Source organism: Xyrauchen texanus, chromosome 22, assembly GCF_025860055.1.
Source record: "Xyrauchen texanus isolate HMW12.3.18 chromosome 22, RBS_HiC_50CHRs, whole genome shotgun sequence".
Classification (NCBI taxonomy): domain Eukaryota; kingdom Metazoa; phylum Chordata; class Actinopteri; order Cypriniformes; family Catostomidae; genus Xyrauchen; species Xyrauchen texanus.
In genome coordinates this window covers 42,166,974-42,187,983 of record NC_068297.1, presented here as the reverse complement: position 1 = coordinate 42,187,983, position 21,010 = coordinate 42,166,974, and the positions used below count along the sequence as shown (strand labels likewise).

At 41.0% G+C, this 21,010-nt stretch overlaps 1 protein-coding gene across 3 annotated transcripts in view; it reads right to left on the bottom strand.

Annotated features, from left to right (window-relative positions):
- The window catches only part of LOC127662127 (homeobox protein Meis2-like), a 71,640-nt gene that overhangs the window by 16,349 nt on the left and 34,281 nt on the right, over nt 1-21,010 (bottom strand). For all 3 annotated transcript variants that reach the window (XM_052153157.1, XM_052153159.1, XM_052153158.1), the window contains exon 9: nt 6,728-6,804. In XM_052153157.1, coding sequence (XP_052009117.1) covers nt 6,728-6,804 — 77 coding nt within the window. The remainder of the gene's footprint in view (nt 1-6,727; nt 6,805-21,010) is intronic.

Sequence of the window (21,010 nt, the reverse complement as noted above, 5' to 3'; positions counted from 1 at the left end):
AGAAAGACGGCCCACTCCCTGTCTCTCTCTCTCTCTCTCTCTCTGTCTGAGCCAGCTTTATTTCACTAATGTGAGCAGTATTTCCTCTATTCTCAGTGTGAGGAGCAGCAGATATGTGTCTGTCTATAAATAACGTCAGTGCTGGAAAGAGCCAACCGATCCGTCTGTCATACACACACAGGAAGCACTTCTCCATACATCCTCAACAGAACCAGCCGAAGCAAAACACTTTCATATTCTCTGGCCGTTTCTCGTGCGTTATCTGGTGAGACAACAGATGTGTTGTGTGCATGACTGAGTATGAAGATCAGTGTGCACACTAAAGCACAACAGCAGCTCTTGAACATGACCTTTACTGAAGAGACTTTATACTTTGCGTGACTTTTCCATTTACAAGCCACATACAGACAGAAAGAGTGTGCATTGATTTCATATATCCATTCATGATGTCTATTCTCATTTGAGGCCTTTCATTAACAAACATCACTGCTGTGAAATTGCTTTAATGACAATGTAATAAAATTGCTATTCCACTCACAGAGGCGTGGCACCATTCCACAGCGCTGCGTGAGAGAGCTACACCAACACATCTCTCTCTCTCTCTCTCTCTCTCTCTCTCTCTCTCTTATTACTGGCCTTATGTGCCATACCTGCACACGATATAAATGAACCCACTTATTCCACTGTCGGTCACTTTTCTTTTTTCAGTCTTTTCCCCCTCCAAACTAAATGAACTATCCCAGAGCAGTTTCACCCGTGACTGCCAGACTCACTTTCATCTGAAGTTTATCACACTTAACCGACATTAAAACCAGCACATTTACATACTGCGCTTGCACATTCTACTGTTTCCGTTTCTCTTTCTGAACTACCTTCCCCAGCATAATGTACTGCTAATCATCCATACGTTTATTCCTTTTACAATCTTAAAGAATATTATTGATCAGTTGTCATTCGGATTCTTCTTAACAGTTCTATTATCTATTTGTAGTTTTAAAGGAAAATATTTAGAAATAAGTAATGCATTTATTTCCATATTATGAGATCATTTCAGAGCAAATATGACAAGTCAGAGATCCACTTAATACAATTCTTGCAAAAAACACGTTCAAACAGACTTTTCCAATAATTGGCCCTACTGTAAATATATTAAATAAATAAATAAAATGATTAAACTAACTTTATTACATTTTCATATATAAAAGTCCACTGATTACAGCACACATTGTCATATAAACAACCAGTCGGGAACATTCCTGCCTGATATAAATGTCACCTCAAACTTGACATATTATGATCTAAACATGATAGCAGTCAGATTCACTAAAAACAACCAACTCATACGAGTCATTTGTTTGGGAATCAGACTACACAGCTTTCATTGACAATGTTTATTGCTGCTTTACTCAGCGGCAGCGCTGCCACACTACTGAATCTACAGTCTAAATCATCCATTTTAGCACAGTGTTCCGTCTGCTTCAGCAGAAAATGCACGTTCAAGAACTGTTAACCGAAAGTCATGAAAAGGTTTCGAAAAGAACAGGTTCTCGGTTCCCAACCCCAGTAGTGACAGGTCAATTGGTTAATGATCAAACACAGATTGAGGCCTGAGAGTTTAATATGGTCAGTCGGACAAAATGTCATGAATATGACTGGATAACGAACAGCTCAGCATTGAGTACAGACTCAGAACAGACCCTGTTTGGCCTGAATGTGAGGTGTATAGTAGTCATATGCAGACTTGTATGCTAAAAGCAGATCAGTGGCATTAGGGGAGATTCAAGATCAAATGAACCCAGAGGGGGGGCTGTGGGCACTTGGGAACCGACAACAGTGTCAGTTCTGATAATTAACTGCCAATTAGTGCTCCCTAAATGCAAGTGTAGCTCCACCCACTCCTGTCGTCCTCTCACGCTGTATATTTAGAAAGAACAGGCCACGATATGACCGCCGCCGCGACCCCCCAGAGATTCCAGAAAAAGACTTGACAGCTTCATCTAGGTCAAAGTTAAATGGATAACCAGCAACTTCACTCAAAGATCCTCCCAGTGTCACAACAGACAGACAGACAGACAGACAGAGAGTGAGACAGACCGTGAGTGTATGAGAGCAAGGAAAAAATGTAATATAAAATGCGTTTTTAAACTTGTAAACTCACTGACTCCAAAATTTCCCAGGATCTGATGAGGAAAATAAAAATCTTCACAGGCCAGTTTATATGTTTTTGCATTTGGAAAATATTAGCCATTATTTTGTATTTCATAACAGCTGGCAGTGCCAAGTGGAAGAGTCGTTAAAAGAGAAAGATAATCTGTTTGTTTCAGATCCGTTTCAGTTTAGAGAGAGATGCTCAGTATAAACACACCATCACGAGTACTCTCAGATACGGCTTATATACATTATATCTCTATATCTATTCACGCATTATATATACAGCACAACTACATACATAAAGGATAATAGAAGAAGCAATGTCCCAAAAGCTGAATTTCAATCCATGCACTTTTATTCAAATAGATGGAAACAAGAAGATGCAAATGAAATGCGCCCAAAAATGCATACGCTCGCTTGAGCAGGATACATTTTAAATTCAATAAGAAGACCATCCAAAGAAACAAAGACTTGATAAAGACAATGAAACCTATTGTTTGGCCATTTAGAAAGCTTGAGTGGGCATCAGAAAGATTGAAATAATATCTGGGGTCAAAGGCCAGTCCCCAATAGGTCACCTATTCCACTCTATTTTCCAGTCATAAGAGCTTCCATGAGAGACAGACAGGTACAAATAAAGCTTTCTCACTGTTGTGGGTGTCACGTGACCTGTGAGACAGACCAGTAATAACTGGCAGATCTCTGCCCACTGTCTGTCTGTCTGTCTGTGTTCTGTGTGTTAGCAGAGGCGTGTTGCTGTCAACATGTGACCAGACCTCATTTAGACACATGACAGGTCTAAACTCGACCACAGCTGTCTCACTCTGTCTGTCTGTCTGTCTGTCTCTCTCTCTCTCTGAGGTTAGACAGGACTTCTGAACATTCTCCTCTTTAAATAACCATCAGCTAACTGTTATAGACCTCTCGATTTCATGCCAGCATCTCAAGCGAGTGTAAATATAGAAGTCAATTTCTCTGAGATCTAACTGCCCAGACCACAGAAACACACACACACACACACACACACACATTACATGTGAATGGATGATGCGTCACAATATCTATTCATTATCCTGTGCTCGTGTTTGGGGAACAACCAGCTATAACCCATGACCTCAGAACATGAAGAACAGTGGAGAGAGAGATGGAGAGGTGTTCAGGAGGAGACACAGAACGCTCTGATTGTCCCTCTGAACAAAGACACGATTCACAGCGTCCAACTCAAGAGCAAAGAGCCCTCTACTCCTGTCTGCCTCTCTCTGTATCAAAGGCAGGATTCACACAATCACAGGAGGAATCTTCTACAGGAATGTCAGGTGGACAGACAAGACCTGAATGAGACCTCAGCGCACAAGCGGCACCACATTTAACTGACCTGAATGCTGAACTGAGAGAGAAAGAAAAGCATTTTTCTGTTCTGAATCTCAAATCTAAGGAAAGAAATGAGATCTTGTTATGTAATATCTCCTAGACAGTAATGATATGAAATGGAGATCAAATATACTCTTAAGTCCAAAGTATATTTCGGTTGTCTGCATTGCTGATCGGAACGTGCACAGTATGCAGGATGTACATTTCGTCATCAGGACTGTCCGCAGGTTTTCTCGACGCGTGGACAGTCCTTGTCTTTGTGCACTGTTGGCAAGTGCACTTGTGGTTGACTGAACTAAAAGAGGATCGCAAAGCAGTTGTAGTGCGCATGCGTCGAACAGGTTCGTATACGCTCGCGGTCTAAAGAGTACACTTTGAGAGGCTGAGCGCTCGACCAGCGATCAGGATCACAGGGAAACAAAGTACACTCGGGCCTTTTCTGTACGCCAACAATATGTGGCTCATTTGGGTCTATTTTTATTCCTCTTCAGAAATTTTAGGAGAAACCTCTCAAACATGCTTGAGACCAGTGTCAGAAATGAGCACCATACCAATGATGAGGTTTAAACTTCCCGACGGTTTGCGAAGTGCTGATCCACGACTACAGCGGATTGTATCCCGCTCACTGACAAAACGTTTCATTGCAATATAAAATCAGAAAGGAAATTAGCCAAGGTGAGAAATGATAACATTAACATGTCTTTGTGAATGAACAGATATGTGGGAAATTGCAGTTTTGCTTTTTGCTTTGCCCCTGTATTTGTTTAAATAGATGCTAATTCCATGACTGATGTTTACTTTTATGGATAAGCCGCTATAATGAACAAACATTTATTGTTCGTTTGACTTAATTGTGTCACTATTATTTTGCATTTTCATATTTCTTAGCTGATTTCTTAACATTTCTTATTTGTCCCCTGGAGTTTATTTTCTGGTGCATTTTTTTCCTTATATAAGGCACTTTTTTTACTAACCTTATGTGTTATGTGTGATCCTTTTAAATGGATAGTTCCCCCAAAAATGATTTTCATTTATTCTCCCTCATGCCATCCCAGATGTGTGTGACTTTCTTTCTTCTGCAGAACACAAATGAAGATTTTTAGAAGAATATTTCACCTCTGTTGGTTCATACAATGCAAGTGAATGGTGACCAGAACTTTGAAGCTCCAAAATGCACTCAAGTAATCCATATGACTCCAGTGGTTTAATCCATGTCTTCAGAAGAAATATGGTAGGTGTGGGTGAGAAACAGATATTTTATGTTCTTCTTCTTTTGTTTTTTTGGTGATTCACATTCTTCATGCATATCGCCACCTACTGGGCAGGGAGGATCATTTATGATAAAAAAAAGGACTTACATATTGATCTGTTTCTCATCTCACATCTGAGGACATGGATTAAACCACTGGAGTCTTATGGGTTACTTTTATGATGCCTTTATTTTATTTTTGGAGCTTCAAATTTCTAGTCACCATTCACTTGCATTGTATGGACCTACAGAGCTGAAATATTCTTCTAAAAATCTTCACTTGTGTTCTGCAGAAGAAAGAAAGTCACTCATCTGGGATGACATGAGGGTGAATAAATGATGACAGAATTTTTATTTTTGGGTGAACTATATCTTTAAATCACATACTTTAATAAATTAATTAAATCTAAATAACAAGATACTGTAGGCTGTTACCAATAAAATTAAATCAACTAATATTAGTAGTGCTGGGTATAGAGACACTGATCTCCAAGTTCAATATTGAATAATTTGGGAATATTTCGGTTACAATGTCCACACGCATGTTTCAGAAATTCTATAATTGCCTGTTCTCGTCACTGCGTAATCTGCAATGTGACTGAAACACCTTCCGGGATCACTTTTTTTTCTCATTCTTGCATTTCCAAATATTTTTGTCTGTCAAGTTAATGTACGAAACTATTATAATAAAACAACACAGAGGACTCTGCAACATCTGCAGGACAGCTAGCGTGCTACGAATAATGTGCAGCGAAAAGGTTCCCGTGTCCGCTGAAAACAAGCAGAGATTGTTATGTCAAATGTTAGGAATCCAAATTGAACCGTTCAAATGATGATTGCGATGTATGTATTTGTAATGAAGCCTAGAATATAGAAACTCATTACTGGGGCATTTTTGCTCCAAGCTCCCGTTAATTTCTGACCTTGGTTGACACATGAAATGAAACATCTCTCTCTGTCCGTGTCTCTGCAGTTCTTGCAGGTTCAGCAGGTCATTTCAGTATTAATCAGCATGACGCAGGCAGAGCAAGTCAATTTTCCGCTGCTGTAGGTGTGTGACGGCATGAAACTTTGGTTACTGTTGTAATTGAAACGCTCTCCACGCTGCGAGCTGCGTTAAAGGCAGATAACAGCACTTCCTGTGGCCAATTTAAGTGCCTGGACTTCCTGGGGGAAGGTGAGGGGGGATTTCTTTCCAGATACGGCAGACAAATCAAACTAATTCTCCAGGCATGTTTCTCATTGTGAGAGAGGATGAAAATGAGGTGTAGGGGAAAAAATGAATCACAAAACCACAGAAATCAATTGACCCCGGGGTGGCGTGCGGGCCTACGGGCTGATAAAGCCGAGAGTCGCCGCCTGCACCCGACAGATAGAGCGCTCTGTAAATGAGCCCGCTTTGATAAATATATTAAGGGAAGCTGAGAATAAAAGCCAGAGACTTCTCATTTGTAAATAGAAGCTCCACTACACGGAATTAGACTGATAAAATAGCGCTCCGTATAATTAAGTTTGTGTAAGGCTGGAAAATCTGTGCAAATACCATCCCGGTGTTTTGAAAAGAAGCTGTCAGATCAATTAATCTGAACATCGGCCGGAGAATGTAGCCAAAGAAATTAAGCCTGCGATAAAAAATAAGAGCCCAGGCGAGTATTTTGATAAATAATTCCTGTATCATTTCTTTGCCTCTGTGATCATTTGGTTTAATCCACCACCTCCAGTTATGAGCTAAGCCATCTACAAAGACGCGGCGGCCGGTCAGAGCGCTGCACTGATAATCCAAAGCGTTGTGCTTTGGGGGGGATGTCGCAGGTTTAAGGATGTGATTGTCCTTTTTTCCCCGTAAATGCATCAAAGAGAAAAAATGTGCTGTGCTAAACACATCTGTGATAAATCAATCTCAGACTCTAAATAAACACTATTCAATCAGTTAAACTGATGCGACTGAGAACTCACCAGTTGTTGACTTGTAAGATGGTGAGACCCGTGTCCTGAGCGAGCTGCTTCTTCTGTTCTTCTGAAGGATACGGATGCTGCAACACAAGAGACAGAGAGACATGCTTCAGTCAGTCTGGACATTCTGATGTTGATCTATATGACAGATTATTAATACTAATACACAGCTTCATTAGTGTCATAGATGAAGGTCTTCTAGCATGCAGCTTCAGATTGTTGCATCTGTTTTGATAGTTTAGTAAAAAGTGAAGTTAGTATTTTTTTCTAAAATCATTAGCTATTCTGGTAAACAGCTGCCTCTTGTGCAATGGTACTTCATGACACAAACATATCACAGTTCAAAAACGAATTTGCATTGTCTTCTCTTGTTATAAGTATAAACAGTACAACATTTTCTCAGAATACTCTGACAACAATTTATTTGGTTTTAAGAATGTTTAGATATTTTTTAACCAGAAAACGAGATAAAAATACCCAATAGGAAAAATATTTTTTGCAGTGAACAGACAGCACGGTTGAGCCCCGTCCCGCTCCACACACATGAAAACACAATCATACATGGTCTCATGAAACTTGTAATAATGTATAAGAGATGGTGAAATTGCTAAATATCGTATGACTTAGCTCATACAAAAAAGGTGTGACATTTATTCTCATAGAGACCGACCAATCAGCAAACAGAATTTCAAATTGATACAATACAGGCAACAAAATTTAGATCACCTCCTATCTAACACTTTATTTTAAACTTGCGCAACTTGTGTGTCCACATGCGTGGACATTGCATTTTGGCTTCGCCATACACAACATATAATTTAAATGAATTAAAACCCGACTGAAAACCATTCACAAGACTCTACGCTGACGTTTAAGGGTAAAAACCGACTGAATACCGTTCACAAGTCTCTTTCCCCGCCAGCGTTTTTAAAAAAAGTTGCCAGCCACCGCCAGGGTTTTTGACGATTTTCGCTAGATTTTAATGGCCCGCAGAATATTTTCTTCCATGAATATATGAAGATGCTATATATCAAAATAAAGATCTGAGCCTCTGCTTTTAGGCAAAAAAAACGATTTTATTTTATCTTCATTTGTTCTTTTTTTGCCACTTGAACAGAGGTAGGTTTTGTCAAAAACAACATTTCGGACAAAAAGCTGAGAAAAAGGCATTTTTATCAAACAAGTGCTTTAGTATTAGTATGGTGTTCCACTTCACGTTTGAGATGATCGCAGTCTGTTTCTTTGATCAAAGAGTTGTGTACTCTTTCAAAACATGCGCGCGGGTCTTCCTTACCGTATACCACCTAAAACACGGATACCCGGAAAATTCCGTGTTTGGCGGGAAGCTTTTTTTTCATAAAACCCGGAAAATTCCGTGTTTGGCGGGGAAAGAGTTAAGGGTTAAAACCGACTGAATACCGTTCACAAGACTCTACGTTGACGTTTAAGGGTCAAAACGACTGATAACGTTCACAAGACTCTACGCTGACGTTTAAGGGTCAAAACCGACTGATAACGTTCACAAGACTCCACGCTGACGTTTAAGGGTTAAAACTGACTGAATATCGTTCACAAGACTCTACGCTGTCGTTTAAGGGTTAAAACCGACTGAATACCGTTCACAAGACTCCATGCTGAAGTTTAAGGGTTAAAACCGACTGAATACCGTTCACAAGACTCCATGCTGAAGTTTAAGGGTGAAAACCGACTGAATACCGTTAACAAGACTCCATGCTGAAGTTTAAGGGTCAAAGCCGACTGAATACCGTTCACAAGACTCCACGCTGAAGTTTAAGGGTCAAAACCGACTGAATACCGTTCACAAGACTCTACACTGAAGTTTAAGGGTTAAAAACCGACTGAATACCGTTCACAAGACTCCACGCTGAAGTTTAAGGGTCAAAGCCGACTGAATACCGTTCACAAGACTCTACGCTGAAGTTTAAGGGTTAAAACCGACTGAATACCGTTAACAAGACTCTACGCTGAAGTTTAAGGGTCAAAACCGACTGAATACCGTTCACAAGACTCCACGCTGAAGTTTAAGGGTCAAAGCCGACTGAATACCGTTCACAAGACTCTACGCTGAAGTTTAAGGGTTAAAACTGACTGAATACCGTTAACAAGACTCTACGCTGAAGTTTAAGGGTCAAAATCGACTGAATACCGTTCACAAGTCTCTACGCTGAAGTTTAAGGGTTAAAACCGACTGAATACCGTTCACAAGACTCCATGCTGAAGTTTAAGGGTCAAAGCCGACTGAATACCGTTCACAAGACTCTACGCTGAAGTTTAAGGGTTAAAACTGACTGAATACCGTTAACAAGACTCTACGCTGAAGTTTAAGGGTCAAAATCGACTGAATACCGTTCACAAGTCTCTACGCTGAAGTTTAAGGGTTAAAACCGACTGAATACCGTTCACAAGACTCCATGCTGAAGTTTAAGGGTCAAAATCGACTGAATACCGTTCACAAGTCTCTACGCTGAAGTTTAAGGGTTAAAACCGACTGAATACCGTTCACAAGACTCCATGCTGAAGTTTAAGGGTTAAAACCGACTGAATACCGTTCACAAGACTCCATGCTGAAGTTTAAGGGTCAAAATCGACTGAATACCGTTCACAAGACTCTACGCTGAAGTTTAAGGGTTAAAACCGACTGAATACCGTTCACAAGACTCCACGCTGAAGTTTAAGGGTTAAAATCGACTGAATACCATTCACAAGACTCTATGCTGAAGTTTAAGGGTTAAAATCGACTGAATACCGTTCACAAGACTCTACGCTGAAGTTTAAGGGTTAAAATCGACTGAATACCGTTCACAAGACTCTACGCTGAAGTTTAAGGGTCAAAATCGACTGAATACCGTTCACAAGACTCTACGCTGAAGTTTAAGGGTCAAAACCGACTGAATACCGTTCACAAGACTCTACGCTGAAGTTTAAGGGTCAAAACCGACTGAATACCGTTCACAAGACTCTACGCTGAAGTTTAAGGGTTAAAATCGACTGAATACCGTTCACAAGACTCTACGCTGAAGTTTAAGGGTCAAAACCGACTGAATACCGTTCACAAGACTCTACGCTGAAGTTTAAGGGTTAAAACCGACTGAATACCGTTCACAAGACTCTACGCTGAAGTTTAAGGGTTAAAACCGACTGAATACCGTTCACAAGACTCTACGCTGAAGTTTAAGGGTCAAAGCCGACTGAATATCGTTCACAAGACTCCACGCTGAAGTTTAAGGGTTAAAACCGACTGAATACTGTTCACAAGACTCTACACTGAAGTTTAAGGGTTAAAACCGACTGAATACCGTTCACAAGACTCTACACCAGGGCTGGACTGGTAATCTGGCATACCGGGCATTTTCCTTGTGTTGTGACCTTGTATTTGTCTGAAGTTTTTTTCTTCAATGGTACACACATTTTCCTATTAAAATCGAGTTCATGTTTAGGGTTTGGGTAACGGTTAGTGTACTTTGTTTGGTTATGTATGAATAGGTTTAACTTAAGAATGAACTCCAATGTTTCTCTTTCTTCTGTGATACACAATAGACAATAGTGATTGTGTATACACATTTGGTCAGGTTTAGGCTCATGTTAGGGGTTAAAATCGTAATAAAATTATTCATTCATTTCTTTTTCTCTATGGGAGTAAAAGTTCTACAAGCTAACTTGTACTTTTTTATGATTTTGCAATCTCGTACTATTATTCCATCTTTTCATGAGAGCGGGTTGCATTAACACACACAGATCAGTGCAGTATGGCGGTGATTTCTCGTGTGCAGCTGAATTCTCCTGTCAGATTAAACTCAGAGCGGGTATCCTCCTAGAGAAATTATTTCACCTCATCTCTCATGTCGCCGCTGTACGCAAGCCAAGTGCTAAAGCGAGACATTTGCTTTAAAGGTCTCATATAGCCAGAAGTCGTACCTGCAAACACAAACCCCCGTGCACGGATGCAATGATACAATTTGTGTCACTGTTCATCCACCAAATGTGACACGATGGAAGCGGTTGCCGCCCGCGTCTCACGCATGACAAACAATAGTGATCCACACTGACAGATGTCTTTAAGAGACAGATTAGGAATCAAACAAATGACACGCTACGCTTTTATTCACCCCTCGCCACACGCGCACACCCACACAGACACAATTCTGCGGATAAACAAGGACGTCTGCTCTAGGTGTAGGTGGCATTATTCATGTCTGTTGTTTATAAAATGCTCTCTTTTCTAGTAGGCCAGATTTACAAATGTGAAAGTCACATCTCATCTGGAAATGAGAAAATACATCAAATGATCTTGACAGAGACGCAAGTGAATTTTGACCCTGAGAACTGAACGGCTGAGGTTGTGCCATCCTGATTTAATTAAAGCGTGGGTGGAGGGAATTCTTCAGGAATGTGTTCAATTAATCAAAAAACAATTGTAAGATTGAACAAATAATGAAGGCAAAAGAGACGCATGAATCGGATTTCGACTTGTGTACACCGGAGCTTTTAATATGCTAAAATCATTAACAAAGAAATATGATAATGGCACACAGAAGTACATTTTTTGATTACAAGGTGCTGACATGTGCTTGGCAAGAGACGTCAGTGTGTGTTTACTGTACTTCACAAATGTGTCTCTAGAAGTCAGCTGAATCTGACAAAACCTCCCTTTGGGGACTTCCTCTTTTGGAAAAACTATCAATAAAATAATGTTTTATTCTAAAAATGCTAAATTGTTTATTTAAGCAGTAGGGTTTGTGTTAGTCTGTAATTATTATAATATTTTCATAAAAACAACAGAAGTCTAGGCTGTGCTCATTTAGATACTTTAATGATTTATTAAGCATTGGCAGATAATGATGCCCAACTAAGCCATTAACACAAGTGTAGCTTCCCCTTGTGTCAAATAATAAAATCTGCCAACATCATTGTGAATGGATAATAAGTAATGCACAGCAACTTTGTGCATGTCTCATATGTTTGCATTAAACTGTATATTTGCACATTGTATATGATACATCATCATACAGTAAAGCGTCCAATGAAAACACAAGTGGAAGTTGAAGAGAACTGTACCTGTACATTCATTATTCATTTAGCCTAATTGTCCTGCTGGCAGTGTGAATGACAGAGTAAAGTTAGCACACGCGATCAGAGAGATGATTGAACGGCTTGCAGTCGCTTCAAACTCAATCAATAGAGTGAATTAACCACATCCGGAGCGATATCCTGCTATACAGACTGACCACAGACTGAGAAGAGCGGCAGTCTTTAAATTATCAGACAGAAAAATGAGCAGCTTATTTTACTGCAGATGCCAGCGCGCTCGTCTGCGATCGAATCTACTGTTAATTATGCTGCAGCCTGTAAATGGCACACACACACACACACACACACACACACACAAACAGCAGTCCTGTGGGACGTGTCAGTGCATCATACAGTCTGCAGCATGATCATGTGAGCCGATATTATTTCCCAGAGTGCATGTGTGTGCATGTGTGTATACACTCTCTTGGCTAAGTTACAGGGTGTGAAGTGCTCTTCACTGCACCTTCATGTAATGTCCCCTATAAAGGCTGAACCCCCACTGCTCCCTCACACACACTGGCCTTCCCAGCGGAGCGGCTGACCGTGCAGTTGATGGATGACTTCATCAGTTCAGCGCTCGACTACAATGAATTAAAGACTCCTGCGGTCTAATGGAAGCTGCACATTCCTGTGACCGCACTACTGCACACTTCTACTGACCAGTTCACATACTAGTCATTCTAAATATAATGTGAGATAAGAGTAAGTGCGTCCCAAATCATAGCATATTAAAGATAGTACGCTAAATGTGTTGGATGATGTGTTATGTTTTATTCATTTTTTTTTGGTCCATGCTTTTTAGATTACCAACAACTGCTTGCACTACGGAAGAGTTTGTGACCACTAGATCTTTTAAATCTGCAGTGAAAATTCATTTTAAGATAAGGAATTTAGCATGATGCTAACACTTAAATGCTAACACAAACAATATGCAACAAAGCAGTCTGAAGACTTGATTTAAGACTTGAGATCATATACTGTCAAAGTACACACTAAAAACACGTCACGTATCACAAGTGAAGTTCTTAACGTGTAGTATTAGGCAAACATTGTTTGTGGAAGTTTTGCTGCGGTTGAGATTTGAGAAATGTAAAGATGCAGCTGAAATGAATCGAATTATGTTAAAGCGTGATTTGCAGAATTCTGTTGTCTATTCAGAACAATATTAATGATTTTCTTCTGTCATCGCTGAAGGATCCAATCGACTGTGATCGTTTCTGTTCGTTTAATCAAACTGAGCGCAGCAAGATAACATCCCAATAAAATCAATCAAACCCAGAATGACATTTTAATATCTACTATACAGAAATCTGCAGAAAGATTGGCACATTTTAAATATTGAGAGATTGTTAATAATGCATTTACATATATGTGTTTCTGCAAAAATATTATTGCATCCAAATGAAGGCTGCTGGATTGTTTTGATAAGAATGATTTTTGAATATGAAAAGATTTATAAATTCAATTTTGTTAAGCATATTTATTAATAATAATAATATGGTGTGTTGTATATTGTTAATGTAAGGAAAAAAACTACATTTATTGTGAAAAAAAAATTGTTTAGAAAGTTAATTTAAGTTTTGCTGCATTAAAATGATTAAATGACCTGCGAGGCCTGACAGCTGAGCTGACACACACACACACACACTCACACTCACACACTGTACATTTGACAAATAGGCCTATAATAACACAATATGATCACAAATACTGAACATTACAGATGTTGTGCGGCAGGAAGTCTACAGGAATAATGAGCTAACACAAGCAAATATTCATTGTGGAAATAAAATTACAAATGTCTCGGTTCACATTGTAGAAAACAAAAAAGGTGGGTTACAGAACGTCTTTCTCCTCTTTTACATTAGTAATATATCGGCCATGCAAAATTTAGAAAATTCATAAAGGCTAATAATATATCAACTAATTCCCAATGGATGATGCCCAAACATGACGTATATTTCTATAATTGTATCAACTGTCCCATACATTCTTACCAGTATAAATTGTCCAATCTTTCCATTTGATTGATTTATTTCTAAAATCGGAGTGGTGTGAATCTTAACTATAGAAGTTTACAGATGTTTAAATTAAATGTATTAAATAGTAATCAAAATAATGTTGTAAAGAAAATAAAAAAAATCAGAGAATAATGTTTTCATATTGATGACGTTGTTACAATTTCTCCAAGTATTTTCTGCTTATTTATTTATTAAATAATTTATATAAAATGAAGAGAAGAAAAACATGAATGTTCTTGAGTAGAGTGATAAGTGGGCACAAATGTTGCTATGGTGCAGGCGCGGAGCAGGTTTCTTTCGGGTGTGAGAGAGGAGCGGAATATCTCATCTGGCTACGATGCTAAATTTCAGACACTGTCCAAACTTCGTCGGAGGCTGAAGATCATCGTAATGGCTATTAATCGGCCGTCTGTGAACATGTCACACTGAACATTGTAAGACTGCAGATTTTGCTCTGTGACGAGAGAAATCCTTTATCTCAGACGGCAGAATCGTGGCCAAAATCGTACAGTGTCTTAATTGTCCGCACAGCTCCAGTCATGCCTGCCACACTGGGTTCATTTTTTTCAGAGGTAAAACAGTTACAATTTATGTGTGTTCAAACGGGCACCTGGAGCCCAGCACGCCATGAGCAGCTATTGAGGAGAACAGCAAGACTCACGCTCATATGCCTCATTCTTTCTCTCGTGGATCCCCCACAACAATCACTGGCTCGGCTCGACTCTGAGCCTTTGGACCGCCGCCAGCCCCCCGTTTGCTCTACACCAATAATTTATGTTCACTGAAGACGGTGCAAGGTTCTACAGTGACTCTAGCTATCAATTTGCCTGCCAAGCAAACTGTTGCCCCGCAAAAACAGGGATTAGCAAGGCCAGGCGGAGGGGGCTGCTGGAGGGGTGAGGGGGAGGCCGCACCCCCATGAGATTGGCCTGGAACGCGGTTGCTGAGGGTAAACAAGCATTAGAGCTAAAAATCAATCACTCCCACTCTCAAGGCCGATAGAGAGAAGCACACAGGGGAACAAACACACACCCACTGCACGGAGACAAACACACACAGCACAACACACACAGAAATAAACAATTAGACAAAAGTTTTGCTCTTTTAACTGCTGTTGTTAGCAGTAACTGCTCCAGCAACTGACATTAACAAAAAAATGGCTAAACAGATCTAATATCATATAGAATATAAGTATTGTGAAAGCCAGCTTCTCAGATGACTATAATACAGGTAACTGGACATTTTATAATGACAATGTGACTGGTGTTAACCTGTGCAAAACTTGCTGCCATAATGCTAGGGGTGTTTTTAGTGCATTGTTATGCATTTGGAAGGGTGTTCTGTGTGGCTGGTAGGGTGTTGCTAGGTGGTTGCTTAGAGGCCCAAAGTTACATGCAGAAGTTGACTAATTAGGGTTAAAGCCTAACCCTAAGTATGATCAATATTAATAGTGATGCTTGACTTAGCAAACTCTACTACTAAGTGTGAGGGTGAAGGGTGCAAAGCTAAAAGAGTCAGCATGGTTTGTGTAGACCTTGTGACTTGGACACAAAAAACCCTCTTCTGTGTGTGTGTGTGTGTGTGTGTGTGTGTGTGTGTGTGTGTGTGTGTGAGAGAGAGAGAGATAGAGAGAGAGTGTGTGTGTGTGAGAGAGAGAGAGAGAGAGAGAGAGAGAGAGAGAGAGAGAGAGAGAGAGAGAGAGAGTGTGTGTGCGTGCGTATGTGTGTGTGCATGTGTCCCACAGCCGCAGTGATGAGGCTAGTTAATCATCAGATCAGGTTCATGGCTTCTCTTACCACCGCGGCCAGCTTTCCTCTTTCAAGGGGAGGAACCTGATCTCCATGTCCTTGCGTAGGGAGAGGGGAACACAAGATAGACTGAATCTCCTGTCATCCTCAAAACCCTCAAGCTTTACACTGTACATTTGACAAAATTAAAGTCTCAGCACAACAGCCCTAGAAACTTTCTCTCCACCGGGTCACAAAGACTCTCTGGGACAGCAGAAAGTCATTTTTACAGCAGATTCACTCATTGACTAGTTACTTGTGCTACCTTCATTTTGACTGCATGCACGAGAACCGTTCCTGTAATGGTCTTTACAGTGACTTTCACTGTCAGATTCATTTGAATGTTAACCAGCCAGAAAATGAGATGCTCTTTTTGGGCTCTGTAGCGGTCAGGCTGAAATCAAAGGTGTCCAAGTGGAAGGGAGGGAGATGGCTCTTAGACACAGTATAAGCACTTGTCATTTGACACTATTGGCTGTCATAAAGCCATGTGACCACTCATGCTCAAAGGCAAATTGGGCAAATCAAGTAGATAAACATGAGCATTGATTTAATGGCCTGAGCTCACATTGTAACAGCCTGTGAAATGAGGCAAACAACACAGACCTGCAGCAGCCTCAGAGTCACAACTGGAAAAAGATATCTGGGCCAACAATGCACTATTCATCTGACATACTAAGGCTACAGAGAAGGAATGCTCTCTTCTTTTGAGTCCAGCCCTCCCCGCTGCTTTAACCGCCTTCTATAATGACTTGATCAGTCTAGATGGCACCCGTGAGCAATGGAGCCGAGACCTGATGGGTCACGTTCATTAGGCCACTGGGCTTGTACCTTTGGCTTACTGTTGCCTTCCCCCCACCATCCCACAGGGCTAGACTGATTTACGCTATTCTTTAATATATTTTGCCTGCGTGAGAGTGAGTAAAGGATGTTTATTGCTTGTGGGGTACATGGACTGGGAACAGATATGTTCTCCAAAAGGCCACTGGGAAGACAAAGAACAACAGGGTCATCCTTCTTGCGGGCAGCAAAGTATTTCACCAACGCCTCAATATTCCATTCGAAACCTTTTGTGAGCGGGTCTTGGCAGCATGCAGAATTGTAATATTGCTTTTGAGGCTAAAGGACATGGTTGAAATGCAGGCTAATTTCTATGATATAGGCAGCATATTCATTTAGCTAAGCAGGCTCCTAAAAGTGGCACACTTCTTTGTTCCTAATGAAAAGGGTTCTCAACATAAACAACAGTTGTTATTATGTGTCTTGGTTTCAAAAGAGCAATTAATGGCACATTAGCGTGTTTACCAGCAGTAGCGAAAGACCAAACCAGGGCTCTATAAACCATAATGTCATGTTTAATCTGTTACACTAATCTGAGTTGTCAAATCAGGTTTAAAGTTAAAACTCACAGCAGAGGAAACCTCAATGTTTAGCCATTAGCTGGGAATGTAGAGCAACCAAGCAGCCGGAAAACAGCTGCAGGGGCAATTTCCTGTAGGTTAATGATGCTAAAAATGTAGAAGTCAAGCATGGCTCCCATTTAGCTGGCTCTCCGAGAGGACTAAACAACGTCTTAGCAGAAAGGCCGCCGTGGAGATTTTCAGTAAACTCAACCTCACTAACTCTCATCCCTGTGAAAGTATAGATGCCCAAGTCAGCCGAAACAGGACAGAATAAGCACCCTTAGCCAAATATCTCTCGCCATCAAGATCGCAGAAATGCTCAGAGACAACAGACAGAGCCAAAGCGAACCTCAATCCATCAGCAGCTCATACCTGTAGTGCATGTTACTTTCGGGAATGTCATTTATGACCTTTTAGAAATACTCTTCTTTGCACAGGACCATGTTATCTTTGAAAGAGATTCAAGACCTCCCCTCATTTCTAAGCGCTCAGGAGGTGGATTGCTGGGAGCCCTGGGGACTCTGTGCTCTTGATGTTCTAGACTAAGAGATGTATGAAGAGCTTTAATGGCTCTAAGAGCAGCAGAGCCAAAGAGCAGAGTGAAGGGCCTCTTTTAGGTGCATTCCTGCCGACTGCTCTCTCCCTATAGTGCTGCTCTGCTCAATCCTGCCCTAAGGACTGACGACCTCTGACCTGGCCGACCAGCTTGGCTGTAGGATTCTCGTTTGTTACTGGATTTATTCACTGACAAAGCAAGCAGGAAACTGGCAGCTACCCAACAGTCCCATGAGAGGATGACCAACAGCTTGCTCAGCTTACCGTTTATTAGTGGATAGAGGTCAGCTGACAGCACAAATAAGAAATGTATCTTGCTTTTTTCTTTAATGAAACTGTGCAGAAACAAAGGTTGATCTTCAAACTACCAATATAGAACTATTAACTGAGTTGTGCAGTAAATGTCCGATTCGTGATCTGGATTGGAGTTCCCCAATCACTGTGCCCTTGAGCGTGGAACTTGACCTCATGGGCTGTCCCTGTAGTAAAAGTACTTTAAGTCCCTATGGATAAGAAAGCATCTACTAAAATGGCAAATAAAATATAACAGTTCTGGCTCTTTTCTTTCTCTCCCTGCACTTGCACACTGAGCATCAAAGGGAGCTCTAGTAATCCAAACACAGCCGTTACTCTGCAAGTTTACGCGCTGCCTTAGAAGGAGTGATAAAAGGGATTTGGGAATCCACTTACAGCTTTTTGGACTGATCCAAACCAAGAACTGTGAGCTGCAGCACAGCAGAGTGCAGCTGATGCCCTGGACTCCAGCAGAACAGAAGAGTAAGACGAGGTCATTAACCTCTGTGACTAAAATGCACTCAGATGGCTCCCTGGTCTGCAGGCTGATGACAAGCGTCTGTGTTCTTTTCAACAACTTGTTGAGCTGTCTCCACCCCCACCTCTGAAACCAACACCACCTATCCCCATCTCAGGAATGTAACCCAAGCCCCTCTCCTCTCCAATCACTTTGAGAACAGCCCACTAAAGGTGTAAGACAGCTGTTGCTGTACTCTTTCCTTTTGTGCGTTTATGTATTTTCTCCACAACTGCCTCTTGTATTTCCTCTGTTTCACTCTCTCGCTGTGGCACTGCACAATAATTCATGATGCACTGGACCTGAGTGCAGTACAATCGACTTGACTGACGGGAATCGAGCGGCGTGTCTCTATAATGGTGAAAGTGCTTTGGTAATGGCTATGTCATTGATGGTAGGGCTCTGTAGAGGGAGATCTGGTGCAGAAGTCATTATCACATACTAAAAACTAATGAAGCCAAGGGCATTCAAAACAAAGCTCTGCAGGGCAGGAAAAACTGTTTCCCATCAGGTTTTCGATGTGGTCCCTCACCTTTCACTCTTGAGTTGAGACTTTTGGGAAGGTCTGGGCTACGAGACTGTCTGCTGATTCACGTAATGCCCCAGGAAGTCATTAGGAAGTCATTTTCTTGAAAGAACACCCCCTACAGCAAGGCCACAGAAGGAGAACAAAGATAGAGAAGTTAAGGCCTGGTTCGAGAAGACTTTGGAAGGACAACCATTGAGAGCCATTTGTCCAGAGACCTGCAGTAGACATGTTGATCATTCTGTCCTTTAATACACACAAGCATGTCCAAAATCTTTTGGCACATCATTACTGTTTGACAAACAAATTAGTGCTGTGACAAAGGGAAGTTTCTTCCATTTAAGGTCTATTGCTAAATTTAAAAAAAAATGTCTTTCCAGTAAAGATCTTGAAACGTTGATCCATGCGCTGCGGTTTGCTTCAGTCATCTCATTTGCTAGATTTTTACAGGGACAAAAAAAAAAAAAACGGGATCACATTACCCCTTTGCTTCATTGGCTTCCTGTCAGGTTCCTGTCAGGTAAAAATTCTGATCTATGTGTACAGGGCCCTTTCTGGTCATGCTCCACAATATATTAGTGACCTTTTGCACCCATACACGCCTGCAAGAACACTAAGGTGTTGTAATCAACTTCTATCGGTTGCCTGCTGTCATTGTAAGTCAAAAGGATTTTGAGCTATTTCTGTTGTTGCCCCCAAAATCTAGAACATACCCCTTCTCACGTGAGGTCTGCCTCATCTCTATCAAGTTTTAAATCTTCCTTTAAACTTATCTGTACTCGTTATCTTTTGATACCATTTAAGTGATGGTATTTATATGGTGTTTATTGATGTTTCCTTTTATGTTTATTTTACATTGTTTGATTGTTTTTATATATTTGTATATATTATTGCACCTTGAGGTGAAATCGTATGGCACTTTGTTTCAATTGTTGTTTTTAAATGTGCCTTAGAAATAATGCTAACTTGACTTGACACTCTACATTTGGGGGCTTTCAATGTTCTTGCACATCTCCATGACTGTCAGTGGTTTCCAAATCCATTGTAGCAATTATAGCCCGGTTGTAAGGTTGGGAATGCTACAGAGCAAAATTGCTAACATGTGCGAATCCCCCTCCATGTGTCAGAGGCTTGTCTTTTCTTAAGCATATTTTTGTAGTCGCCGCAGATTTTTCAAAAGCATTCTCCACATTTGTTTACTTAATTTTGCTCAAACTGTGCCTTAAAGAGATTCCTTGCTGTTAGAGTCCAGATAATGTAAAATGATGCATGAAGTCTTGCCTTCCTTTTCTCCATAGGCTTCATTACTTTTTAATATCGGTGCAGCAAGAGGGGAAAATGGCGTGGAGATAATCAATGGTACTGAGGCAGTAGCCTATTAATCTCCCCATGGATTCCCTTCTAATATGCACACTTGCTAGGGCAAACACAGACTCTGGTGTGGCGCACGTGTCTGCCTGGATGGGCCACTTAATGAAACAGGCAGCCTTTTCATCCTTCTGAGGAGATTTTGCAGAATAAAAAATTAACTGTCTGCGGTTTGACACAGCAAAGGGTGCCAATGTTTCATTCAGGTGGCACTTGTACATGTGAATGAGGCACACAATAACAGCGGCAGGCAGGAAATGGTGTGAGCACTAGAGCAGCTCCCTATGGAGATCTTATCAAAGATCCCTAATGCAAACACGAGGGCAGCTGACCGGGGGGAGGAAAGAAAGGTGACCTGCAGCACTGAAACAGGACAGACGAACAAGATAAACACACCACAAAGAGAGAAAGGGAGGACTCATGTGTGGAGATATAGATGTAGAAGAGGATGTATACAATGGCCACCGGTTTGCCGGTTCTGAAACCAGAGCTAACTGCTGGGTCTGTGAACCCTTCTCTCGATGTGCAAACAATCATCTGTAGACAGGATTAGCCGCTGTGACCCATCCCCAAATGTAACCGAGATACACCTGTGGGGACGGGGTAGCTCCTGCAGCCAGATCATATGCGAGTGTCGTCATGGCGGAAGAAAGAGAGCACTGTAATCTGGAGGAGAGGGTGGGCGGTCTGGCAGTATAAACAGAAGGACAAACAGCAGATGATT